Consider the following 21,401-nt stretch of genomic DNA (forward strand, 5'->3'; position numbering starts at 1 on the left):
CCAATGTCACCCACTCCTGTAGCCTCTTTCTGCTGTCATCAGCAGCCTTCCAGCCGTGGATCCTTCTTCCTTCCAGTCCACACTTAGGGTGTAACTTTTGAGACCTAGCAACCACAATATGAGCGAAGAGTACATTCCCTGGAAGCAGGAAAGCAGAGAGAAATGGGAAAAAATAAGCCTGGATCAAAAAGGGCTTTCCAGTTCAGGGCTAAGGAGAAGACCTGTGGAGGAACAAAGAGTGGATTTCCAAAGAATAATGAACACGATGATTTAGGGGCTGGGGGAAGCTGAGGGAAGGACAGACTAAGACTGTAAGGGTCATCCATGCTAATATTGAGTCACCCGGGATGAGGGCAGAGACTGAGAATAAAGAAAAGCTGTGAGACAAGGGCTAGAGCTACCGAAAACATAAAGGAGAGCCTGTCAGTTTGCTGTGGACAGCATTGGAGGGGCAGCATGACCAGGAGACGTGTATTTCCCAGAGCACAGGTGGCTGAGCGAAAAGCCCCTCTCCAAGGCCTCATGACTATCTGGACAAAGACGGCCACCATCTAACAGACATGTAGGAAGCAGGACACGAGAATGGGAAGAAAACAATCCTCTAAAAGCCTGAACTTCATTTCCCTACATTCCTTTGCCATTTTACTACCTGCGTGATCCGGACAAATTATTTAACCCTCAACCCTATCCTTTTCCCTTGGTAAAATTTTGGTGAAATTGGAATGAGACTGCCTACCCCTTAGGACTGTTGCGAGGGCTAGATGACAAGACTTGTGGTTAGAGAGAGGAGGCGTCTGCAGGGAAAAAGTTTCCAGTTAAATTGAAGTAGAAGGAAAATTCACTTTATTCAATAGAAGTCTAATTGGTGATTATATACACTGAGGCCTTTGAAGTACCAAGTTTTTTGAATGGCATGCAGTGTTCTCTTTCTGGTAAAGTCTCTAATGCTATTTTGCCATAAGTCTGAGTGGGAGGCTCCTACCTCTGAAATCACCTTGACAGCCCAATCCAGTGATGCCCAAACCCTCAGACCATGGTGCCAGGCGTGTTGGGAGGGAATTCTGTCAGATGTGGTTGGAATGCTAGTGCTATTTATAGTGTGTCCTGTTTATTATAAGTTACATTCTTACCAAGCCCAAAGCAATGGGTGCTGTTTTTTGGGTTTTTTTGTTGTTTTTTTTTTCTTTTTTTTCTGAGGGAACAGAACAAATAAATATTCCTGAGAGTTTAAGCCTTAGGGAGAAATCAGAAAATGAAGGGACTTATATGGGAAACCCATGAAGGGACCTTTTTAATAAGCTTCAAAAGAAGCCAGAGGCTGTTCTCCTCAGGGGGAAGGATAACTAGAGTAAGCGACCTGCACATAGAGTCCTATTAACCTGTGAGAAAATGACCCTCTTCAGATCTCCTCGAGAGGGTCAGAGGACAAAAGTGAAGTAATTCGATAGCAATAAATGTGGGTTTCAAGTGCCACACAAGAAGTCGTCACTCACTTTATACCCTCACAGTCCAGTTGCCTTCGGATTCAACTGACCTGAGATAATGTATGGTCTAGTCAGAGAGGGGTGAGACCTGTTATTTCTGACACTTCACAGTCACATCCGTGGTACATTTTTTACTAAAAACTTGTTTTTTTTCATAATTGGTAAAATAAGGGCAGTGTTCCTGCAGGTTGTCCATCCCTCCCAGCTCAGTTCCCTGTAAGGAGTTTCGACTGTGTGTCCCACACAACTGCTCCCAGGCCCTTCCTGCACTTTGAGTAATGGCTGAATACCACAGACACTTACACCTCAGACACATATTAGTATGTTGCACATGACAACAGTGTATACAACAAAGCTGGAAAACTGCCTTCTTCAAGCTACTAGATTTCTGACTTTACACGTATTGCTCAGCTAGCTCATAATATGGCCAAGTGTGAGAACCTTTCCATGTGGCTCCATGGAAGCCTCACAGGCCTCCTGACATCGTGGTGAGACCCATGGGGGTGCTTCCTTCCCATCCTCTGCAGAGCCTGGCCTGCTCAGCTGTCTGGATCCCTGAGGATTCTCCAGATAGAAAGGGGAGCTGTCTCCCCTTGGCAGCCACCATCTTTTTCTCTCGCTCTCCTCTCTTAGATGTTTCCTGCTCTGTCATTTGACCACAAGAGGGAGCTTTCGCTAGCAGTCCACAGGCTCCTGTCCTTGTCACTTCCTGCAGTGCTTTGCATGCACCAAGGGCTTGCTGTTGAGTATTCACCCTCCTCTTTCAAAGCTCTCAGCAAGTGTTAGTTTATTATTTTTAGATATCTTCACATTCAAAGAACATACACCGTGCTATACAATGCATTGCATGTACATTATATTAGGTAAGCTGGGCACATGTTCATTCTTATTTTTAGATAAGGACATTGAATTTCAGAAGGGTAAATCTGATTGCCCAAATTTATAGAATTTTCCAAATGTCATTGGTTTTATGCAAAATAATAAACATGTTTTATGTGGTGTTTCCTTATTATTTGTAGAAACTTCTAAGATAATGCATACACAGATTCCACAGTCTTCTAGGGTATCTAAAAATTATTAAACATTTATTCGGCTTTCCCTTTTCCACATATGCCTGTGTTGTGGAAAGTGGTTAGTTGTTTGGAGTAGCTGAAAGAGAACTCATCTCAATTGTGTATATTGCCTCAACAATTCACTTAGTCATATTTCTGTATTTTAATTGAGATATAGTTCAAACCACTGTAAATAGATGGGGGTTCATTCTTTAATAGCCTCCAAGAAGAAATTTCCACCCCTCCTGGTGAACTACCCTGGTAGTGAACGGTCCACCTCTCTCAAGCTCCTTCTTTTGGAAATCCTCGTCTGCTGGGCTTCACTTTCAGTATTTCTTCCTCCACGGCCCTTGGTGACATTGTGGGGCACTTCTTCCTAATAAGCTTTTGCTTATCTTGCCTAGTTCAAAGGAGGATGTTTCTCCTAATTTGTCTTTTCTTCTGGATATGGTTTGTGAATTTGAAATCACCCCTTTTCTTTCATGCATCTCTGTACAAGAACATTATTAAAAGCTACTAAGCTGATTCCATCAGAATCTGAAGCTCACCTTACACAAGTGTTTTCCATTAAAAGTCATATTTCTGATCCGACCAACCAAGAAGGCAGCTTTGTCCAAGTTCTATTTTTTCCTCATTTTATGGCATGTCCTGACCTGTTCAATAGCACCTTTGTCTGAGCAGCACGTGCCCTTGTGATCACACCACTCACTTGTTCTCCATCACCGCAGACAGGGCCCAGGACCATTGGCAGTGGCACAGGTGGCCTGTGCAGAATACAGCTATGCATTTGCTTTCTGACGTGAGCAGTGAGAATCATGCCAGGCCTGCTTAGTGCTCCTGATCCCAGCTGCCTGGGAGGGGCCGCTGCAACTGATATTGGCAACACTGGTTTCTTTTATTTTAGGCTTCTGAGAACCAAATCAGCTTCTCAGAAATTTAGCCTTAGTTCCCCAAGCTAGCCAGACATCTTCAGAAGTTGCTTTCTCTTAAAGTCTTTCTGTTCTCTCTTAATTGTTGCCACCAAACTCTCTCAAAGGACAGTTTTTAAAATTATAACTGCACCTGTTTAGTTTGCAGCTGAGACCTGTTCTTTCTTTCCTGGTCTAGTTTCTCTATGAAGATGGCCCAGTTGGGGGAACTGCTGTCCCTCACCCTCATCCTTGCTAGAGAAGGAGATCTAATAGGATTTGTAAATCTGTAGGCCAGCTCCATGCTACTTTCCTGAGTAGTCAGAATGGCTGGACATCTTTCTCATTTAACTCCAAGGCTTCTTTTCCCTTTTAGATAGCTATTTTTTCCCCACTTTATAATGTAAAATCTCATGTGTTTCACAAGATCTTGATTATCTGGTCAAAATCTAACAAAAGTAAAAATGAGGAAGAACTGAGTGGAAGAGATGGCAACCGTATCTGACAGGCAGCTCTCTGCTTATATGCTTCGAGGGACAGACACAGGGAGGGAGCTTTGTCCTTTTCACAGCTTCTTCCCCTTACCCCTCACCTGCTACCCATAGACTCGTCTTGATAGGTGATTTCCGTTCAGTCTCAGTTCTGTGGCAGCTGGGCCTTTTTCTTCTACAAACATTCCACTTTTATAACCAGCTGAGCCTTCTAGCCCAGAAGCCCTTTCCCCTCCCTGGTCTTCATCCTCCAGGAATATTTTTGAGCCTTTCACTGGTAGAGCATGTAAACACTGTCATGTTAAGAGACACGGCCACCAAGAATAGCAAGGACCACACTGCCATGGGGCTCGAAGAGTCCTGAAAATGATCCTGCATTGTGGGTTTGAAGTTAAAACAGATTCTAGATTGCAAATTGTGCATGAGAGCAAAGTTAGATGACGAGTAGAATCAATCTCATTTGGAAAGCTGAAAGTATTGGTCCTTACTTAAAGGCTTCATGAAAATAGACCACGACATGGCTTTCGTCCTTGGTGCTTGCCTGGTTTCATGATTATATTGGTCTGCTAGGACTGCCGTAACAAAGTGTCACAAAATGGGTGGCCTAAACACCAAAAATTTATTCTCTCACAGTTCTGGAGGCTAGAGGTCCAAGATCAAGGTGTCAGCGGGTTGTGTCCTGCTCAAGACTATGAGAGGGAATCTGCTCCAACCCTCTCACCTGGCTTCTGGTAGTTTGCTGGCACTCTTTGGCATCCCTTGGCTTGTAGAAGCATCACCCTGATGTCTGCTTTTATCTTCGTATGACATTATCCACGTGTGCTTGTCTGTCTACAAAAGTGCCCTTCTTATAAGGACACCAGTCATATTGGGTTAGGGGCCCACAACCTCTTCTTAATTTAGCTAATTACATCTGCAATGACCTCATTTCCAAATAAGGTCACATTCTGAGGTACTAGGAGTTAGGACTTAAACATATGAATTTTGTGGGAAACACAAAATTGTGAACACTGTCATTACTATCAGTTAACATTTATGTAGTTTCTGCAATTCCTGGTTACTAAACTATTACCTGTCCTAAAAACGGTGGCTTGTTATCTGTGGAAGCTTATTTTCTAAAACCTTCAAGACCATAGACAGGTATAAATATAGTAAATCAGAATAATAAACATAAGATGGGGAAATGACTTCAAGTGCTTTTCATAAACTAGTGTTTTCAAACCATGGACTGCAGAGATGACTCAGCTGTTTGGTGAATGAAGGAATGTTTTCTCCCCAAATTGGTGGGCTTCAGGCCTTTTACCCCCAGCTTTAACCAGAGTGGCTCAGGTTTTATGTATCTATATATTGAAGTTTGTATTAGAGTTCTCCAGAGAGAAACAGAAACAATAAGATGTATATAGAGAGAAAGAGATTTATTGTAAGGAATTGGCTCATGTAGTTATGGAGACTGGCAGGTCCAAAATCTTCATGGGGAGCCAGCAAGCTGGAGATGCAGGAGAGCCAGTGCTGCCATTCTTGTTTGAAGGCCAGCAGGCTGGAGATTCAGAAGAGCCAAGTTTCCAGTTTGAATCCAGACACAGTCTGCTGTAGAACCAGGAAGAACCAATGTTGCAGATGAAGTCTAAAGGCTGTAGAATTCTCTCTTGCTCAGGGGAGTCCAATCTTTTGTTCTAGTCAGGCCTGTAGCTGGTCAAATGAGGCCCACCCACATGAGGGAGGGAAAACTGCTTTCCTCAAAGTCCACTGATTTAAATGTTAATCTCATCCACAAACATCCAGAATAATGTCAGTCAAATATCTGGGCACTGAGGCCCAGCCACGTTGACACGTAAAATTCACCACCACAGAGCTCTATATAAACTTTTGTTGGAAAAAAAGATAGATCTGCTGCTGAATGAAATACAAAGAAAGTTTGAAAACTTCTGTTTTAGACAATTCTAGATTGGAAGCCCAGGTTAAAGCCTTCTCATTCTTCTTTCAGCAACTACTGAAGAACTGTAGATTTAATTGTATAAGACGTCCCTGAAAAATTAGCTTAGATCTTCCTTCTCAGTGTCTGTGTAGAACTTTACATGCTTTTGAGACAGAAAACATATTCCCTGGCTCAGTGTAAATCTGTGAACTAAAGAGCTTTTTACCTGATTTATATTGTCAAACTGGACCAATTGGTGTACTTTATGCTTTAGAAAATAAGACAAGTGTTCGCTTATCTTATCAAACTTTTGAAATACTGTCTATTTGAGAGTGATAACTGGGGTGACTTGTGCCAGGCTTGTTTTGTGGGAAGTATTTTGGATTAAAGATTAGAAGTCCTAAATTGAATTCCTGGCTCTTCCCTTTGTTAACTTTGAGCAAATTCCTTAACCACCCTGGGCGACAATGTTGTCTTGTATTTGTTGGTGATAATATCTGTCCTGGGTATGGGAGCCCCCATTGACTCCGCCACGTTCTTCTCTGACACTGAACCCCTCCAGGCTACTGAGTTCTAAATATCTTTGGCCTCTGTCTGCCCTTGCCCCACCACACTTCTCTGCTTTGGGTCAGGCCCTCACCACTTGTTGCTTAAGTCATTGCGGTGACCTCTTAGATGGTCTATGCCTTGTTTCTTCTCCAAGACATTCTCCCTATTCTTGCCTGACTCTCTTTTCTCAAGAGCGAATCTAACCGTGTTTCTTTCCCTTTAACTTTCAGGATACAATTAATTTTCTTCTAATAATAGCTAACATTACTGAATGCTTACTCTGTGCTCTGTGCAGTGCTAAACATTGCACAGGGATCATTCAGTGACCCTCACGACAGGTTTATAGAATGCAGTTACAGTTAGTATCCCCATTTTACCAATCTGAGGCTTAGAGATTAAGTGACTAACCTGAAGTCAGGTAACTAATAAGTGACAGAGGCAAGACCCTGATCCAGGCATTCTGATTCCAGAGCACACACTCTGAACCCCTTCCCTGCTGTGTTGTCTCCCTGGGTGGCCCAAAGACCCTTCAGTGAGCTGCCTCTGCTTCCTCTCCAGCACTGTCTCACATCTCACTCTTGCAGGCAACCTCACCCAATAGACACAGCCACACCTTACTCCATATCCTAAGTGCTGTGCATAGGGCATATGATGGCTGAATCTTAGGAGGGTCTCTCTTAAAAGCCTTTGCTTATTAAATAAACGAATGAATATGTAAAGCAGTATGTTAGCAGTAATCCACCCTACCAATGTCAAGATTTAATATTATTGTGTTGTTCTAGATTAAACCACAGATACACTAGAATTCTGTTAACTCACTCAAAATTTCTCAACCTTGGCACTATTGACATTTTGGGCCAGAAAATTCTTTGTCACAGGGAACTGTCCTGTAGGGTGTTTTAGGATTGTAGGGTGTTTAGCAGCATCCCTAGCTTCTACCCACTAAAGAAATGCCTGTACCACACCCCAAGGTGTACAGCCAGAAATGTCTGCAGACATTGCCAAATATCCCAAGGAGCAAAACCAACTTAGGACCACAGGCCTGACTCTGATTGCTCATTTATAGTGAGCTTCTGGATGAGTCCTTTAGCTTCTCCGGTACTCAGGTTCCTCATCCTTAAAAATAAGATTCAATACTAATTTATTCTGTAGCCAGTGATGTATTAAAAAGTGTTCATACAGTACAGCTAAATGCAGTGTGATATCTTGGATTGCATTCTGAAACAGAAAAAGGACATCGTTGGAAAACTGGTGAAATCTGAGTAAAGTAGTTAATAGCTTCATCCCAATATTAATTTCTTAGTTTTGATAAATGTACCATGGTTATATGTTAACAGTAGGGGAGGCCGGAAGAACGATATATCGGAAAACTCTGTATTGTCTTTGCAACACTTTAGTAATTCTAAAATTAGAAGTTCGTTTTGTTTTGTTTTGTTTTGTTTTTCTGAGATGGAGTTTCACTCTGTTGCCCAGGCTGGAGTGCAGTGGCATGATCTTGGCTCACTGCAACCTCAACCTCCCGGGTTCACGCCATTCTCCTGCCTCAGCCTCCCAAGTACCTGGGACTACAGGCATGTGCCACCACGCCCGGCTAATTTTTGTATTTTTAGTAGAGATGGGGTTCCACCATGTTAGTCAAGCTGGCCTCGAACTCCTGAACTCAGGCAATCCACCCACCTCAGCCTCCCAAAGTGCTGGGATTACAGGCATGAGCCACCACGCCTGGCCAAGTTAGAAGTTTTTTAAAGGTATTTATGTAAGTCATTTACTAAGCAAAAAATAAGGGAGACCCATTTTCAGACTCAAGTAGAAGAGATATATATTAGAAGATGTTTCTTCTTAGCTCTAGAAGACCAGTTAATAAAGTAAATGATTTTATTTTCTTTTATTCATTTCACAGGCTCTCTATTCATATGGATGATGAATTGCGACATATTGCACAAAATTCTCTTCAGGGTTTACTTGTTGACTTCTCAGATTGGAGAGAAGATGTACTATTTGGCTTTACCAACTTCCTGCTCCGGGAAGTAAATGATATGCATCACACACTCCTTGATTCATCCCTGAAGTTGCTGCTGCAGCTGCTCACCCAGTGGAAACTAGTCATCCAGACACAAGGAAAAGTCTATGAACAAGCCAACAAAATCAGAAATTCAGAGGTGATTTTCACACCTTACCCATGAATTTACATTCTTTTTTTTTTTTTGAGACAGTCTCACTCTGTTGCCCAGGATGGAGTGCAGTGGTGCGATCTCGGCTCACTGCAACCTCCGCCTCCCAGTTCAAGTGATTTTCATGCCTCAGCCTCCTGAGTAGCTGGGATTACAGGTGCACGCCATCACACCTGGCTAACTTTTGTAGTTCTAGCAGAGATTGGGGTTTTGCCATCTTGGCCAGGCTGGTCTCGAACTCCCAACCTCAAGTGATCCTCCTGCCTTGGCCTCCCAGAGTGGTGGGGTTACAGGTGTGAGCCACCATGCCTGGCCAAATTTATATTCTTTTATTCATATATGTGAATGAGTGGTAGTCTAGAACCTTTAGAATTCTTACTTCCAGCCACCTAGGAACTTCCTCCCTAGTGGTGGGCCTTAGTTTTTCCACTGGCATAAATTGTGACCAAGAAACTCAGAGCATGATATTCCATATCAGGTTAGACTTGTTAACATTCACAGGGCCATTTAGGGAATAGAAATTGGTTTTTTCAGAGAAGTATGATTGCAAATCTACTTGTAAGAACAAATGACTACAGGCCAGCGACTTAGAGCTGGATGTGGATGTGGATATATATGTGGATGTGATATGGATATGGATATAGATAAGGATGTGGATGTGAATATGGATTTGGATGTGGATGTAGGTGTGGATGTAGATGTAGGTGTGGATGTAGATGCAGATGTAGATGTGGATGTGGGTGTGGGTGTGGATGTAGATAGGCTGTGGATGTGGATATATATGTGGATGTGATATGGATGTGGATATAGGTAAGGATGTGGATGTGGATATGGATATGGATGTGGATGTAGGTGTGGATGTAGATGCAGGTGTAGATGTGGATGTGGATGTGGGTTTGGATGTGGATGTAGATAGGATGTGGATGTGGATATACGTGTGGATGTGATATGGATGTGGATATAGATAAGGATGTGGATGTGGGTATCGATGTGGATGTAGGTATGGGTGTGGATGTAGATAGGATATGGATGTGGATGTAAATGGATATGATATGGATGTGGATAGGGATGTGGGTGTGGATGTATATGTGGATATAGATGTGGACGTGGATATTGATGTGGACATGGATGTGGATGTAGGTGTGGGTGTGGATGTAGATATGGATTTGGATGTCAATGTGGATGTGATAGGGATGTGGATATTGATGTGGATGTAGATGTGGATATGGATGTGGATATTGATGTGGATGTGGATGTAGGTGTAGGTGTGGATATAGATATGGATTTACATACTGATATGGATATGGGTGTGGATGTAGGTATATAAAAGTCAGCTGTCCACCAGTTATTTTTAGCCAGCAACATATGGGCTGCTTTGTTCAATATGCACGGAGAAGACAGTGCAGTCTTGTGGTTTCTTTATCTTTCATGTCTCAGTCCTAAATGGTTGAGGTAATGATAACATTTTGCAGAGGGCATTGAGGAGGAGTGTTGTCAGAGGAGAACCAGGGCGGTGGGAACTTGGCATTGGCAATGAGCAGATGGAGAAAGGGGTCTGGCTGGAGAAGAGTGTAACAGAGAGTCTAAAGACTGTGGAGGCTCATGGCAGTATAGTAGCATCTGGGGAACAGCTGGGATTCCTGAGAGGCTAACCCCAGAGATGACATTCAGCTCCTTCTCACTTCCCTGTGTTGTAGACATGCCAACACATGATAGGTAGAAAAGCAAAGATTATATATGCTTGTAAGGGGAAAACAAAAATGAAGGTGGAAACTTCCCTGTTGACTGGCTTGCTTTTACTTTAGATTCACTTGGTTGGGGATTGGGAACTTTCAGAATCCATCACAGACCTGTGCAAAACCTAGATTAGAATCTAACATACAAACAAGTAAGCAAGGAGAAATAGAAAGTAAATGTTTGAAAATTCGATTTAATAGTGTCCAAAAGTCTATGGAGAATTTAAATAACAACTTTGGCCACTTTGATTGTATATACAGTGTAATACCAAGTGGTATAGATGAAAGGAGTTGTGTTTTTATTAACATTAATAGCCTTTGAAGAGTTATTTTTCATCAGAAGTAACAGATGGTTGATGGTATTCTGCAGCAACAATTGATCTGAAAGACAGAAGGGGATCTAGGATTTTTCATGAATAGTAGTAAATTCATAGACACGTCTGGTTCTAAACCATTGTCATTTATTTTAATATTTACAAGGTCAAATGTGCAAAAGAGATATAAAACCTGAGTGTATTCTTCTTCCATTGTTATTTTGCTGAATACAGAATGTTGTTCTTATTGCATAACAGCTCATTGCAAATGGCTCCAGTCATAGAATTCAGTCGGAACGAGGTCCCCACTGCAGTGTACTCCACGCTGTAGAAGGTTTTGCTCTGGTTTTACTCTGCAGTTTCCAGGTGGCCACACGCAAGCTGTCTGTTTTAATCCTCAAGGAAATTCGAGCATTATTTATTGCCCTGGGGCAGCCTGAGGTATGGATTAGTCTTATGAATTTTTCCATTTCTTACTTTCAATTGTTCTGAAATTTAGATTAAAAACTACAAATGATGCATTACTATTTCATGTACGTTTATGTTACATGTGGTGTCACATTTTTCATTCATTGTCAGGTTTTAAACGATTGTAATAGCATTCTTGATCTACTAGATGTAAGTCATATTTTCTAAAAGCAATAGAAAAGACCAATCCCAGTTCTCCAGGGACATTACTTTGCTAAGAAGTGAAGAATTTTAAGATTAATTTAGGCTATGAATCATTTCCTTCATAGTGTTCAGCACACATCTAATTAAGAAGATATTATTACTTTATATTAGAGAATAAACTTGAAAAAATAACATATCTCATTTGAAACGATCAAGGTACCAAAGAGTTTGGCAAATTGAAAGATGTTTAATCTTGATGATGGTAGAAAATGGCATCACAAAAAACATGTCCTCTTGAAATGGGAGAAGGCAGCCAGTTACTAAGCATGATCAGTGCCTGCTAACACCCCACATTTGGCTAAATGCTGTACACCTTGTTCAGAGAAAACACTTATTGCTATCTTGCAAGCTGGCATGGGTGGCCAAACCAAATGCATAATTTGATGAAAGAAGGACCAGCTTTTCATGTCATATACTTCTTTAGAAAATTACCACTTTCTATTTTCTTCTTTTAAAAATAACTAATTTTGTTTTATAATACTTGATATAGTCACTGTCTTTATAAAATATTTTCAACTTCACAGGCTTTTCTTTTCACATTTCTTTAAATAGCTTTCTGATGTATTTCAGGGCCACATCTCTCGCATCTCGTAAATGAATCTCTAAGACATGTTATATTTTAGCAAACCTTCATCAAGTTTGTAATTATGAAAGTACTGATAATAATAATTACCATGTATGTGTCAGGTAGTGTGCTAAGTGCTTCATACATAATATCTCACTTAACCCTCATAATAACCTAAGGATTGGTTTGGTTATTATCCCATTGTACAGATACTGAGACTGAGGCTTAGAGAGGTTAACTGCCTTCCCCAAAATCAACAGCTAGAATGTTACAGAGCCAAAATTCAATAAAAAATATATACACATGCCTCTAACGCCCCACTTCTTAAGTGCTAATCCACTAGACTACATCAAGGATGTTCCTCATATGTTGCTTTCTTTGACCAGCCATAATGTTTTTTAAACCATTATCATTCACACACAAATAGAGACATCCCAAGGCTTTTCTATAAGGCTTTTGAGTAAATAATTTTATATTTTCAAATTTCTCCATAATAAAGGATAGTGAATGAATATATAATATATAAATAAATGAATATTCATTTATATATTCATTCCATATATTATGTTCATAATATATAAATGAATGGATGAATTAATTTATAAATTTATGATATATAAATTAATGAATCCATTCATTTCTGTGTTATTCACGTAGAATTTTCACTAAGATACTCTCTCGTGCCCTTTCCAATTTGCATCTTTTATCAAATAGTTACATACTATGTAGATACTACAAAGAGTGTGTGGTCGGTCTAGTTTCTTTGGGACTAAAATTCAGTTACAGTAAACAATTCATCAGTTATTTTAACAGACCAATGACTTAAAATAAGTAGCGTTTTAGTCAGTGGTCTAACAAAGCATGTTCTTGCGGGATTTCTACTCCTCGAAATTAATAACATGAACACTGTAGTGAATAATGTATGGTGCTGGTAGATTCTCATGTGTATGTATGAGTCTGAAATTCAGGTATATGTCTTTTCAGTACAATGTGAAATTGGAGCTCTAATTATCTTCCACTAAAACTTGAAAGATGAAGCTCAGAACCACAGGAGTTTTACTCACTGCCTTCCACCCTCTGGGCACTCACTTTTCTGTGAGAAAATCCTTATCGCTATCTCACAAGCTGTTCTGCTTCATGTGTCAGACGAAGGAGGTGGGGTGGGTGGGGAGGATTCATTTTCCCATAGAGAGTAATCACCTCCCGTTTGTACAGGATGACGACAGGCCGATGATTGATGTCATGGATCAGCTAAGTTCTTCCATTCTAGAAAGTTTTATTCATGTAGCAGTTTCGGATTCAGTAAGTACACATTTGATTCAATTAGTGGCTCTTAAAAGCTCTGGACCTATCTAAAATAGTCAGTGAAAAATTATGTGGAATAATTTGGGTGTTTATGTCAGATTAATAAACTGACCCAAAGGTACTTATGAAGATAAGACTAGTTTTTCAGATGTTAGTTTAAGAGATATTCAGATAAATTTCACACGAAATCTGGGTCTTAGGAATATAGATAATATTTTTAAACTACAGTTTTAAGAATTGCTCAGGATTCTTAAGGAAAATTACTTTGCCTTTTTCATTGTACTTATCACTTAATATTATACTTAACACTTAATATTGTACTTAATATGTAACTTCTATTTATGTGGTACTTTATAGTTTACAGAGTGCTTTCACATTCATTATTCGATTTGATTCTCACAGTTACTGAAACTCAAAAATGTTAAGGGGTAAGTCCACAGTCACACAAAAGGAGAGTTTTAGAGCCCAGGGTGAAGTCTGGGCTCTCGAACTCTCCTTCCCAGGTTTGGACTCTGAACCTAGGAGAGCTTTATCCGCTACACAAATACATTCTTCCTTTTTAAAAGCACATTGGCAACTTTCAATTTCCTGAACAAGTGTAGAAGGGAAATTTAAACTGATTTTAGTTATCTGACTTTTAAAAAATAAAAGTATAATAACAGGACCTGGATTAATTTGGGCTAAATAGCTGAAGGGAGGCAGGGCAGAGCTGAGACTCCTTGCAGAATCCATGTTACTGATGTTGCTGATGCCTGATGTGCAGATACTTGTCAGATAATTATAAATGTATACAAAACCTGAAGACATTCAGAGCTCTTCTTGGCCTTTTCTAACTTGATTGAAAACAGATCTCTATTTTTAGTGGCCCTGTTCTTGCTTATGGTCATAATAATAATACACTAAAACTATAAGCCAGGTACTGCAGACCTTAACAGTAATAGTGAAATAGTCCTACTTCTTTTAGAATTTCAAATTGTTTTGACATGGAACGGAATACTAATCTTTGTTTAATGTACGTATCCTACTTGCCTACAGATAACACTTTATATTTTGTTCATGTGCTTTTGTTCTGTGTGTACCAAAATCAAAATCTTAAGCTGGGTAACTAGCTCAGCAATACTGCAGTTAGGAAGATGTACAGAAACGGGAAGAGAGTAATGGGAGAAGCAGCGGCTGCTTTGTGCCAGGTGTTTTTACAGCTCTTATCTCATGTAATTCACTGAAAGATTTGGTGAGATCAGCATTATAATTCCCAAGTCATAAATTCAATACACAGAGATTCTGGGATGTTCAGTACTTTTCTCAGGTCATAGGTTTTGGGCAGAGCCTATGTTGCCATCTCATCTCTCAGGCTCTGTAGCTCCAACTCTGCCCCTTACAGCCTATTGACCATTGAGGCCACAATTACAACACTCTTACCCATGGGAACTCATAAACCCAACAGATAAATTCATCATTTTACATGCCTAACAGACATAAAGGCAGTGTCGTCTCTTGGCACAATAGCTAGATTATTTGAAAATTGATGTCTCCTGAACTTTGGTATCTAGACTTAAAAGAGAACAAAATGGAATATAAGAACTTACTAATATAGATATTTATCTTTCAAGAGATTTCAAGAGATTTTTATTTTTGCTTGCTATCATAGGGCAAGAATATGTAGGTATCTTGGCCGGGTGTGGTGGTTCACGACTATAATCTCAGCACTTTGGGAGGCCGAAGCAGGCAGATCACTTGAGGTCAGGAATTCGAGACCAGCCTGGCCAACATGGTGAAACCCTGCTTCTTCTAAAAGATAATACAAAAATTAGCCAGGCATGGTGGCGATTGCCTGTAATCCCAGCTACTGGGGAGGCTGAGGTACAAGAATCGCTTGAACCTGGGAGGCAGAGGTGGCAGTGAGCCAAGATCACACCACTGCACTCCAGTCTGTGTGACAGAGCAAGACTCTGTCTCAATAAGTAAATAAATAAATAAGAATACATAGGTATCTTATCTCAAAAACTGTCGGTAGAATGTCCTTCATAAAAGGGATTGTGCTTAGCCATCTCTCTAAATCAAAGGGAAGATATTTCAGTGTAAGGAAAGATAGAGAAGATCATAGCTTTAAGAATGTGTTAATTACAGTGATAAAAACACATTGGTGAATCTCAGAGATGAATAACTTTTCAGAATTTTAAAATAGTGAATCCATGGTTCAGTTTAAATTTACTGTCATATATTCATTCAACAAATAATTAGTGAACAGCTTCTGTGTACTGATGCGCAGTGCTCTGTGGCAATAAACCTGTCAAAATGTGACCCAAGTTCTTAAGTTTTGCACTTAAGCTGCTTATCATCTAGCATCGGAAGACTGATGACCACACACCAAGGTCAAATGTGGTAGGTGCAGGATTGGTGTTTCAGATTCAAAGCCAGCCCAGTGCACTCAGGAGAAGCACTGTGCAAGAATGAGTATTCAGGCTGAGCCCTGATGAGGATGGATAACTTCAGTGCGAGTTTAACTCACAACCTACCTCTTATAACTACAGGCAACATTACCACTCACCCACAATGTGGATCTGCAGTGGTTGGTGGAATGGAACGCAGTCCTGGTCAATAGCCATTATGATGTGAAAAGCCCTTCCCATGTCTGGATATTTGCACAGTCTGTCAAAGACCCCTGGGTCCTCTGCCTCTTCAGCTTCCTCCGCCAGGAGAACTTACCCAAGCACTGCCCCACAGCCCTCAGCTATGCCTGGCCTTATGCCTTCACTCGGCTCCAGTCGGTGATGCCTCTGGTGGACCCAAAGTAAGGGATTCTTGTGTTTTCCTCTGCCCTCTTGTTTTTCCATTTACCCTCTTAAATTTTCATTTTGTGCAAGAGATTGGGATGTTATCATCCCAATTTCTGAACTTCCTACTAGAGAATTCTTAACACTGAGTAAAAACATTAAAAAATTTTTGTCTAAAGCTAGTGGTTTTTTGCCTTAATAATCAGTATGATTGTCTAAGTCTATAATTTCAGACTTTTAATGGTAAAAGATACTTTAAAGTTCTTCTGTTTGACTTTTTATCCAATGCAGATACTCTTTGAATAACATTCTTAATCGACAGTTGTTCAACTCTATTTGAGTACTTCCTATGATCTTTATTTAATAAGTGATATTTAAAATCCAGAACTTAGTTTCACTCTTGTTTTTGACTCCATATTTCTAGTAGCCCAATTAATGCCAAGAAAACCAGCACTGCCGGCAGCGGAGACAACTATGTCACTTTGTGGAGAAATTACCTAATTCTTTGTTTTGGAGTTGCAAAACCCAGTATTATGAGCCCAGGACACTTAAGAGCTTCCACTCCAGAAATAATGGCGACCACACCTGATGGTACAGTGAGCTACGATAACAAGGTGACATGACATGCTTCAGAAGAATTATTCTGTAAGGTTTTTTTTTAGCTTGTTTGTCTAGAGTTCACAGTGCAAATTGCACTGTGCCTGCCATCTGGAGTATTATGGGATCAGATTTTCATCCTACACATTTCTAAATTCCATTGAGTGTTTATATGAATAATTTATTACTCCTCCCTGACAAGTAGGGAACCAAAGATAAAGAAAAGTTGAGAAACTTGCTTAAGACCATAGAGTGACTTGTATTTATTCGTGCCCTGAGGTTTGGTTTGTGTCCTACAACACCACACTACATTGCTCTCACTTCTCACCGAGTATTCACCTTTAAATCATGCCTTGATTAAATAAATTATCTTGTTAAAGATAGCTTTATAGACTTAAATGTTTTTAAAAAGAAGACCGTTATAAAAAAAAATTTCTATAGAATTTGTGTTCCAGGTGAGAATTGCATTCATTTTGCTGTATTAAATTTGTGTGTGTGTGTGTGTGTGTGTGTGTGTGTTTCCTGAAATGATGGCAGTGCCTTGGGATGTGGTTCAGTACTTTGAAACTGTTATAATGGGATCATCCTTTGATTAAAGGAACCATCAGTTACCGTGTTACCTCTTTTTCACTTGTATTCAACTTATTTCAGGCCATAGGCACCCCGTCGGTGGGAGTTCTGTTAAAGCAGTTGGTGCCTTTGATGAGACTAGAGAGCATTGAGATCACAGAGTCCTTAGTTTTAGGATTTGGAAGAACAAATTCCCTTGTTTTCAGGTACAGTAGTCTTAATGAGTTGTTCTAAATTCATACATGCTGCTGCTATTGTAGTTCCTTTATTAACTCAAATTTGAGTCTGTGTGTTGGCATGTGCCTGGAGAGTTTATAGGCTTTGTGTGACTTCCCACTACATCGTCTTGGTTGATGTGCATGTAACAAGCATTCCTTGCAACTGCCTCACCTGTCACTTTTAGTCATTGCAACTTTGATTTTACCTCTCAGATTTTATTTCACTGGCAAGCTTTGTTTTAGACAACTAAAAATGAAGATAGTTCAGTATCAATCCCAGTTAGCCAGACTGTTCAGAGGTTATCACGTCAAAATAATAACAGTCTGCTCCTCAGCCATTTACCCAACAGATTCTCAAAGGTTAAGCATTGATAAAACCCTTTCCAATGTGTTCAGTTCCATTGGTTGATCTTTTCTTTTTTTTCTTTTTTTTTTCTTGAGACGGAGTCTCGCTCTATCACACAGGCTGGAGTGCAGTGGCGCAATCTCAGCTCACTGCAAACTCTGCCTCCTGGATTCAAGCAATTCTCCTGCCTCAGCCTCCCGAGTAGCTGGGGCTACAGACCTGCGCCACCACGTCCAGCTAATGTTTGTATTTATAGTAGAGACGGGGTTTCACCATGTTGACCAGGCTGTTCTCGAACTTCTGACCTCGAGTGATCCACCCGCCTCAGCCCGCCAAAGTGCTGGGATTATAGGCATGAGCTACCATGTCCGGCTTGGTTGATCTTTCTATAGGGCACTTTCTTTGCCTTAATATAACCATATACCTGCTTTCTGGATTCCTTATTTATTCACATTTGCAATCAAATAATCATTCCATTTGAAGTACTGTCAAAGCCTTTGAAAGAGACATTGTAAAATGTTAGTTTGGGTTGCCTCTGATGACTTTAGATAAGCAACAAAACCCTATAAAGACAAATAAAATTGCAAACAAGATTTTCCATGTAGATAGAAATGAGAAACCTCCAAGCATTTATGAGAAACCCTACTTGAAAAACCTGCACATTGTAGACATGTACCCTAAAACCTAAAGTATAAAAAAAAGAAGAAAAATAAAGATTAATAAGATGTTTTAGAAGCTACTGAAAAAGATCTAAGTTATTTATGGTTAGAGTCAGATTTTATTCTTTTTTTTTTTTTTTTTTTTGAGATGGAGTCTCACTCTGTCACCCAGGCTGGAGTGCAGTGGCGTGATCTTGGCTCACAGCAACCTCCGCCTTCCAGGTTCAAGCAATTCTCCTGCCTCAGCCTCCTGAGTAGCTGAGATTACAGGCACATACCACCACTCCTGGCTAATATTTTGTATTTTTAGTAGAGATGGGGTTTCACTATATTGGCCAGGATGGTCTCAAACTCCTGACCTCGTGATCGGCCCACCTCGGCCTCCCAAAGTGCTAGGATTACAGGCGTGAGCCACTGCGCCTGGCCCAGATTTTATTCTTAAAAGAAGTAATTGTGGGTTCTGACTGCGTAGGTTACCAGTTAACCAGGGTTTTACTAGCTATTGGTTAATTAATTAAGACAAAATATCATATAGTAATACAAGGAGATGGCCGGGTGCAGTGGCTCATGCCTGTAATCCCAGCACTTTGGGAGGCTGAGCTGGGTGGATCACCTGAGGTCAGGAGTTCAAGACGAGCCTGGGCAACATGGTGAAACCCCGTCTCTACTAAAAGTACAAAAATTAGCCAGGCGTGGTGGTGTGCGCCTGTAGTCCCAGCTACTTGGGAGGCTGAGGCAGGAGAATAGCTTGAACCTGGGAGGCAGAGGTTGCAGTGCACTCCAGCCTGGGCGACTGAGTGATCCTCAGTCACCAAAAAAATAAAATAAAGTAAAAATAAATAAATAAATAAATACAAGGAGATAACAATAACAATCCCTGAAATTACCCAACATTCTTACCTGAAGAATCTAAGATTGTTTTGCATATATAGACCTCTAAATATTCCTAGAGGCAGGTAAGATTATGCAACCAACTAGCCTCATGGGTCTAGAAAACTTAATGTCTCTGGGCCTCAGTTTTCTCAACTGTAAAATTGGCATAATAAAAATAAATAAGTGTATCTGTCTAATTTTTTAAATGTTAGTATAATTAGAGAATCCATCTCATAAATTTATTGAGAAGGCATATTAAATGTAAATATTCACAATGTAAATATTTGTTAAATGGTAGCTGTAAAGTGGAGGAAACTATCAATGTTATTCCCATTTCTTCAATGAAGAAATTCTAATGTCTGCGTTGGAGAAATCAGGAATAGAACTCAGGCTTTCTGTCTCTCGATGTGGAATGTCATAGAGTTTATCTTCTCATCTTTGGATTTTCCTGGCTGGTGATGTTTAATAGAACAAAATATCCTACCAGAAAGTACAAGATTTTCAAACTTGGGCATAATACAGACAAAATACCTACATACTAGTCTGACAACAAGCTACATCTTATCTTTTTGTCTGTTTTTTGACCTAGCAATTCAGAAGTTATTTCTTGAAGAAGAGAGCTAATTAGATTAGAAAGTATAATGTTGAGAACTGGAGATAATCAGAACAAAGATATAGATTGTGATCAAGACTTATATTTTTACTACATAAAAGAAAAGGTTTTGATGGGAATCTCACAATTTTAGTACTTGCCATACAGAATTTTTTATTTATTATATAGTGGAAATAAAGGAATTTAGTTCTGAAATCCAAAAAAGGCTTTGTTTTAAAGTCAACTATAAGTCAGTTTGCGGAGCACAGATCCCAAATGCAGCACTGTGGTAATTGCACCCATCTCTTTTCCACTAATTAGACTGAAAATTTCTTGTGTACAGGGGCTCAATTTTATTTATCTTCAGCTCCATAACTTGCAGTAAAGTACTTGAATTTAGCAAATACTTGGAAAATATTGTTTGTTTAATTGTTCACATAGGGTTTTGTTTTTTTGTTTGTTTGTTTTTTGCCATAGAGATCTCCAGAACGTTAAATCAAAATCAAGTCAACAAATAGATATTGAGCCAAAATTATATGCATAGCACTGGAATTAAGACCGATAATACAAATTATAGGCCAATACCTGTTTCCAGCTTAGCACGTGATTGGGAAATGAAAAGGTCAGGGAGATTGTGATGTTAGAAGCAAAGTGCAAAAAGCAAGTGATTTGGGATTGAATGGATATAGAGTATTTAGTGACAAGTTTGGTGTCAAAAACAATGAATTTCAAATTTGACCTTTTTCCTCCATAGAGAATTGGTAGAAGAACTTCATCCATTAATGAAAGAAGCTCTGGAAAGAAGACCAGAGGTAAGAATTTGAATTTAAAAAATTAAGGCTTGGTTTTTTGGACAATCATCTGAATTTAAATCAAACCCAGTGATTTCCCCTAAAGAATACAAACACCTGGCCGGGTGCGGTGGCTCATGCCTGTAATCCCAGCACTTTGGGAGGCCAAGGCAGGAGGATCACGAGGTCAGGAGATCGAGACCACGGTGAAACCCCGTCTCTACTAAAAATACAAAAATTAGCCAGGCGTGGTGGCGGGTGCCTGTAGTCCCAGCTACTCAGAGAGGCTGAGGCAGGAGAATGGCGTGAACCCGGGAGGCGGAGCTTGCAGTGAGCCGAGATTGTACCAGTGCACTCCAGCCTGGGCGACTGAGCAAGACTCCGTCTCAAAAAAAAAAAAAAAAAATACAAACACCTAACAGCTTTTAACAAATGAATCTTGATATTTTAACTTTTGTTGTTTTTATTATTTTTCAGTTTTTATTAAGTATTTAGTATAAAATGGTTCTGTAGATTTTATGTCCTAAACATACAAATGCAAAACAACGTAAAATACTCATGTATGTCAACTATTACATTCTTTTGCAAGAAGTTTGAGTTAAAATTGAATTTTGGGTTTTTGTGTGTTTGCTTGTTTTTTTACAAGGAGTCAAATGGCCAAGAATGTAATTTGTTTCATCTGGCATATGAGGCATTTTCCCTAGCATCACCTTCCCTGAAGTGAATTCTGAAAAGGATGAACTTTTAATGTACCAGGATAAAAATAATAATAAGACTAGAAAAGAGCCAGGCGCGGTGGCTGACGCCTGTAATCCCAGC

The 21,401-nt window shown here is 39.9% G+C and overlaps 1 protein-coding gene across 4 annotated transcripts in view; it reads left to right on the forward strand.

The window, feature by feature from the left end:
* FRY (FRY microtubule binding protein) overlaps positions 1-21,401 on the forward strand; it is a 453,339-nt gene that overhangs the window by 319,922 nt on the left and 112,016 nt on the right. For all 4 annotated transcript variants that reach the window (XM_063619275.1, XM_055244887.2, XM_055244886.2 and 1 more), the window contains 7 exons: positions 8,300-8,558; positions 10,879-11,061; positions 13,073-13,159; positions 15,694-15,953; positions 16,361-16,550; positions 17,185-17,309; positions 20,546-20,603. In XM_063619275.1, the coding sequence (XP_063475345.1) occupies positions 8,300-8,558; positions 10,879-11,061; positions 13,073-13,159; positions 15,694-15,953; positions 16,361-16,550; positions 17,185-17,309; positions 20,546-20,603 (1,162 nt within the window). The remainder of the gene's footprint in view (positions 1-8,299; positions 8,559-10,878; positions 11,062-13,072; positions 13,160-15,693; positions 15,954-16,360; positions 16,551-17,184; positions 17,310-20,545; positions 20,604-21,401) is intronic.

The sequence above is a fragment of the Symphalangus syndactylus genome, chromosome 15 (genome assembly GCF_028878055.3).
Source record: "Symphalangus syndactylus isolate Jambi chromosome 15, NHGRI_mSymSyn1-v2.1_pri, whole genome shotgun sequence".
Lineage (NCBI taxonomy): Eukaryota > Metazoa > Chordata > Mammalia > Primates > Hylobatidae > Symphalangus > Symphalangus syndactylus.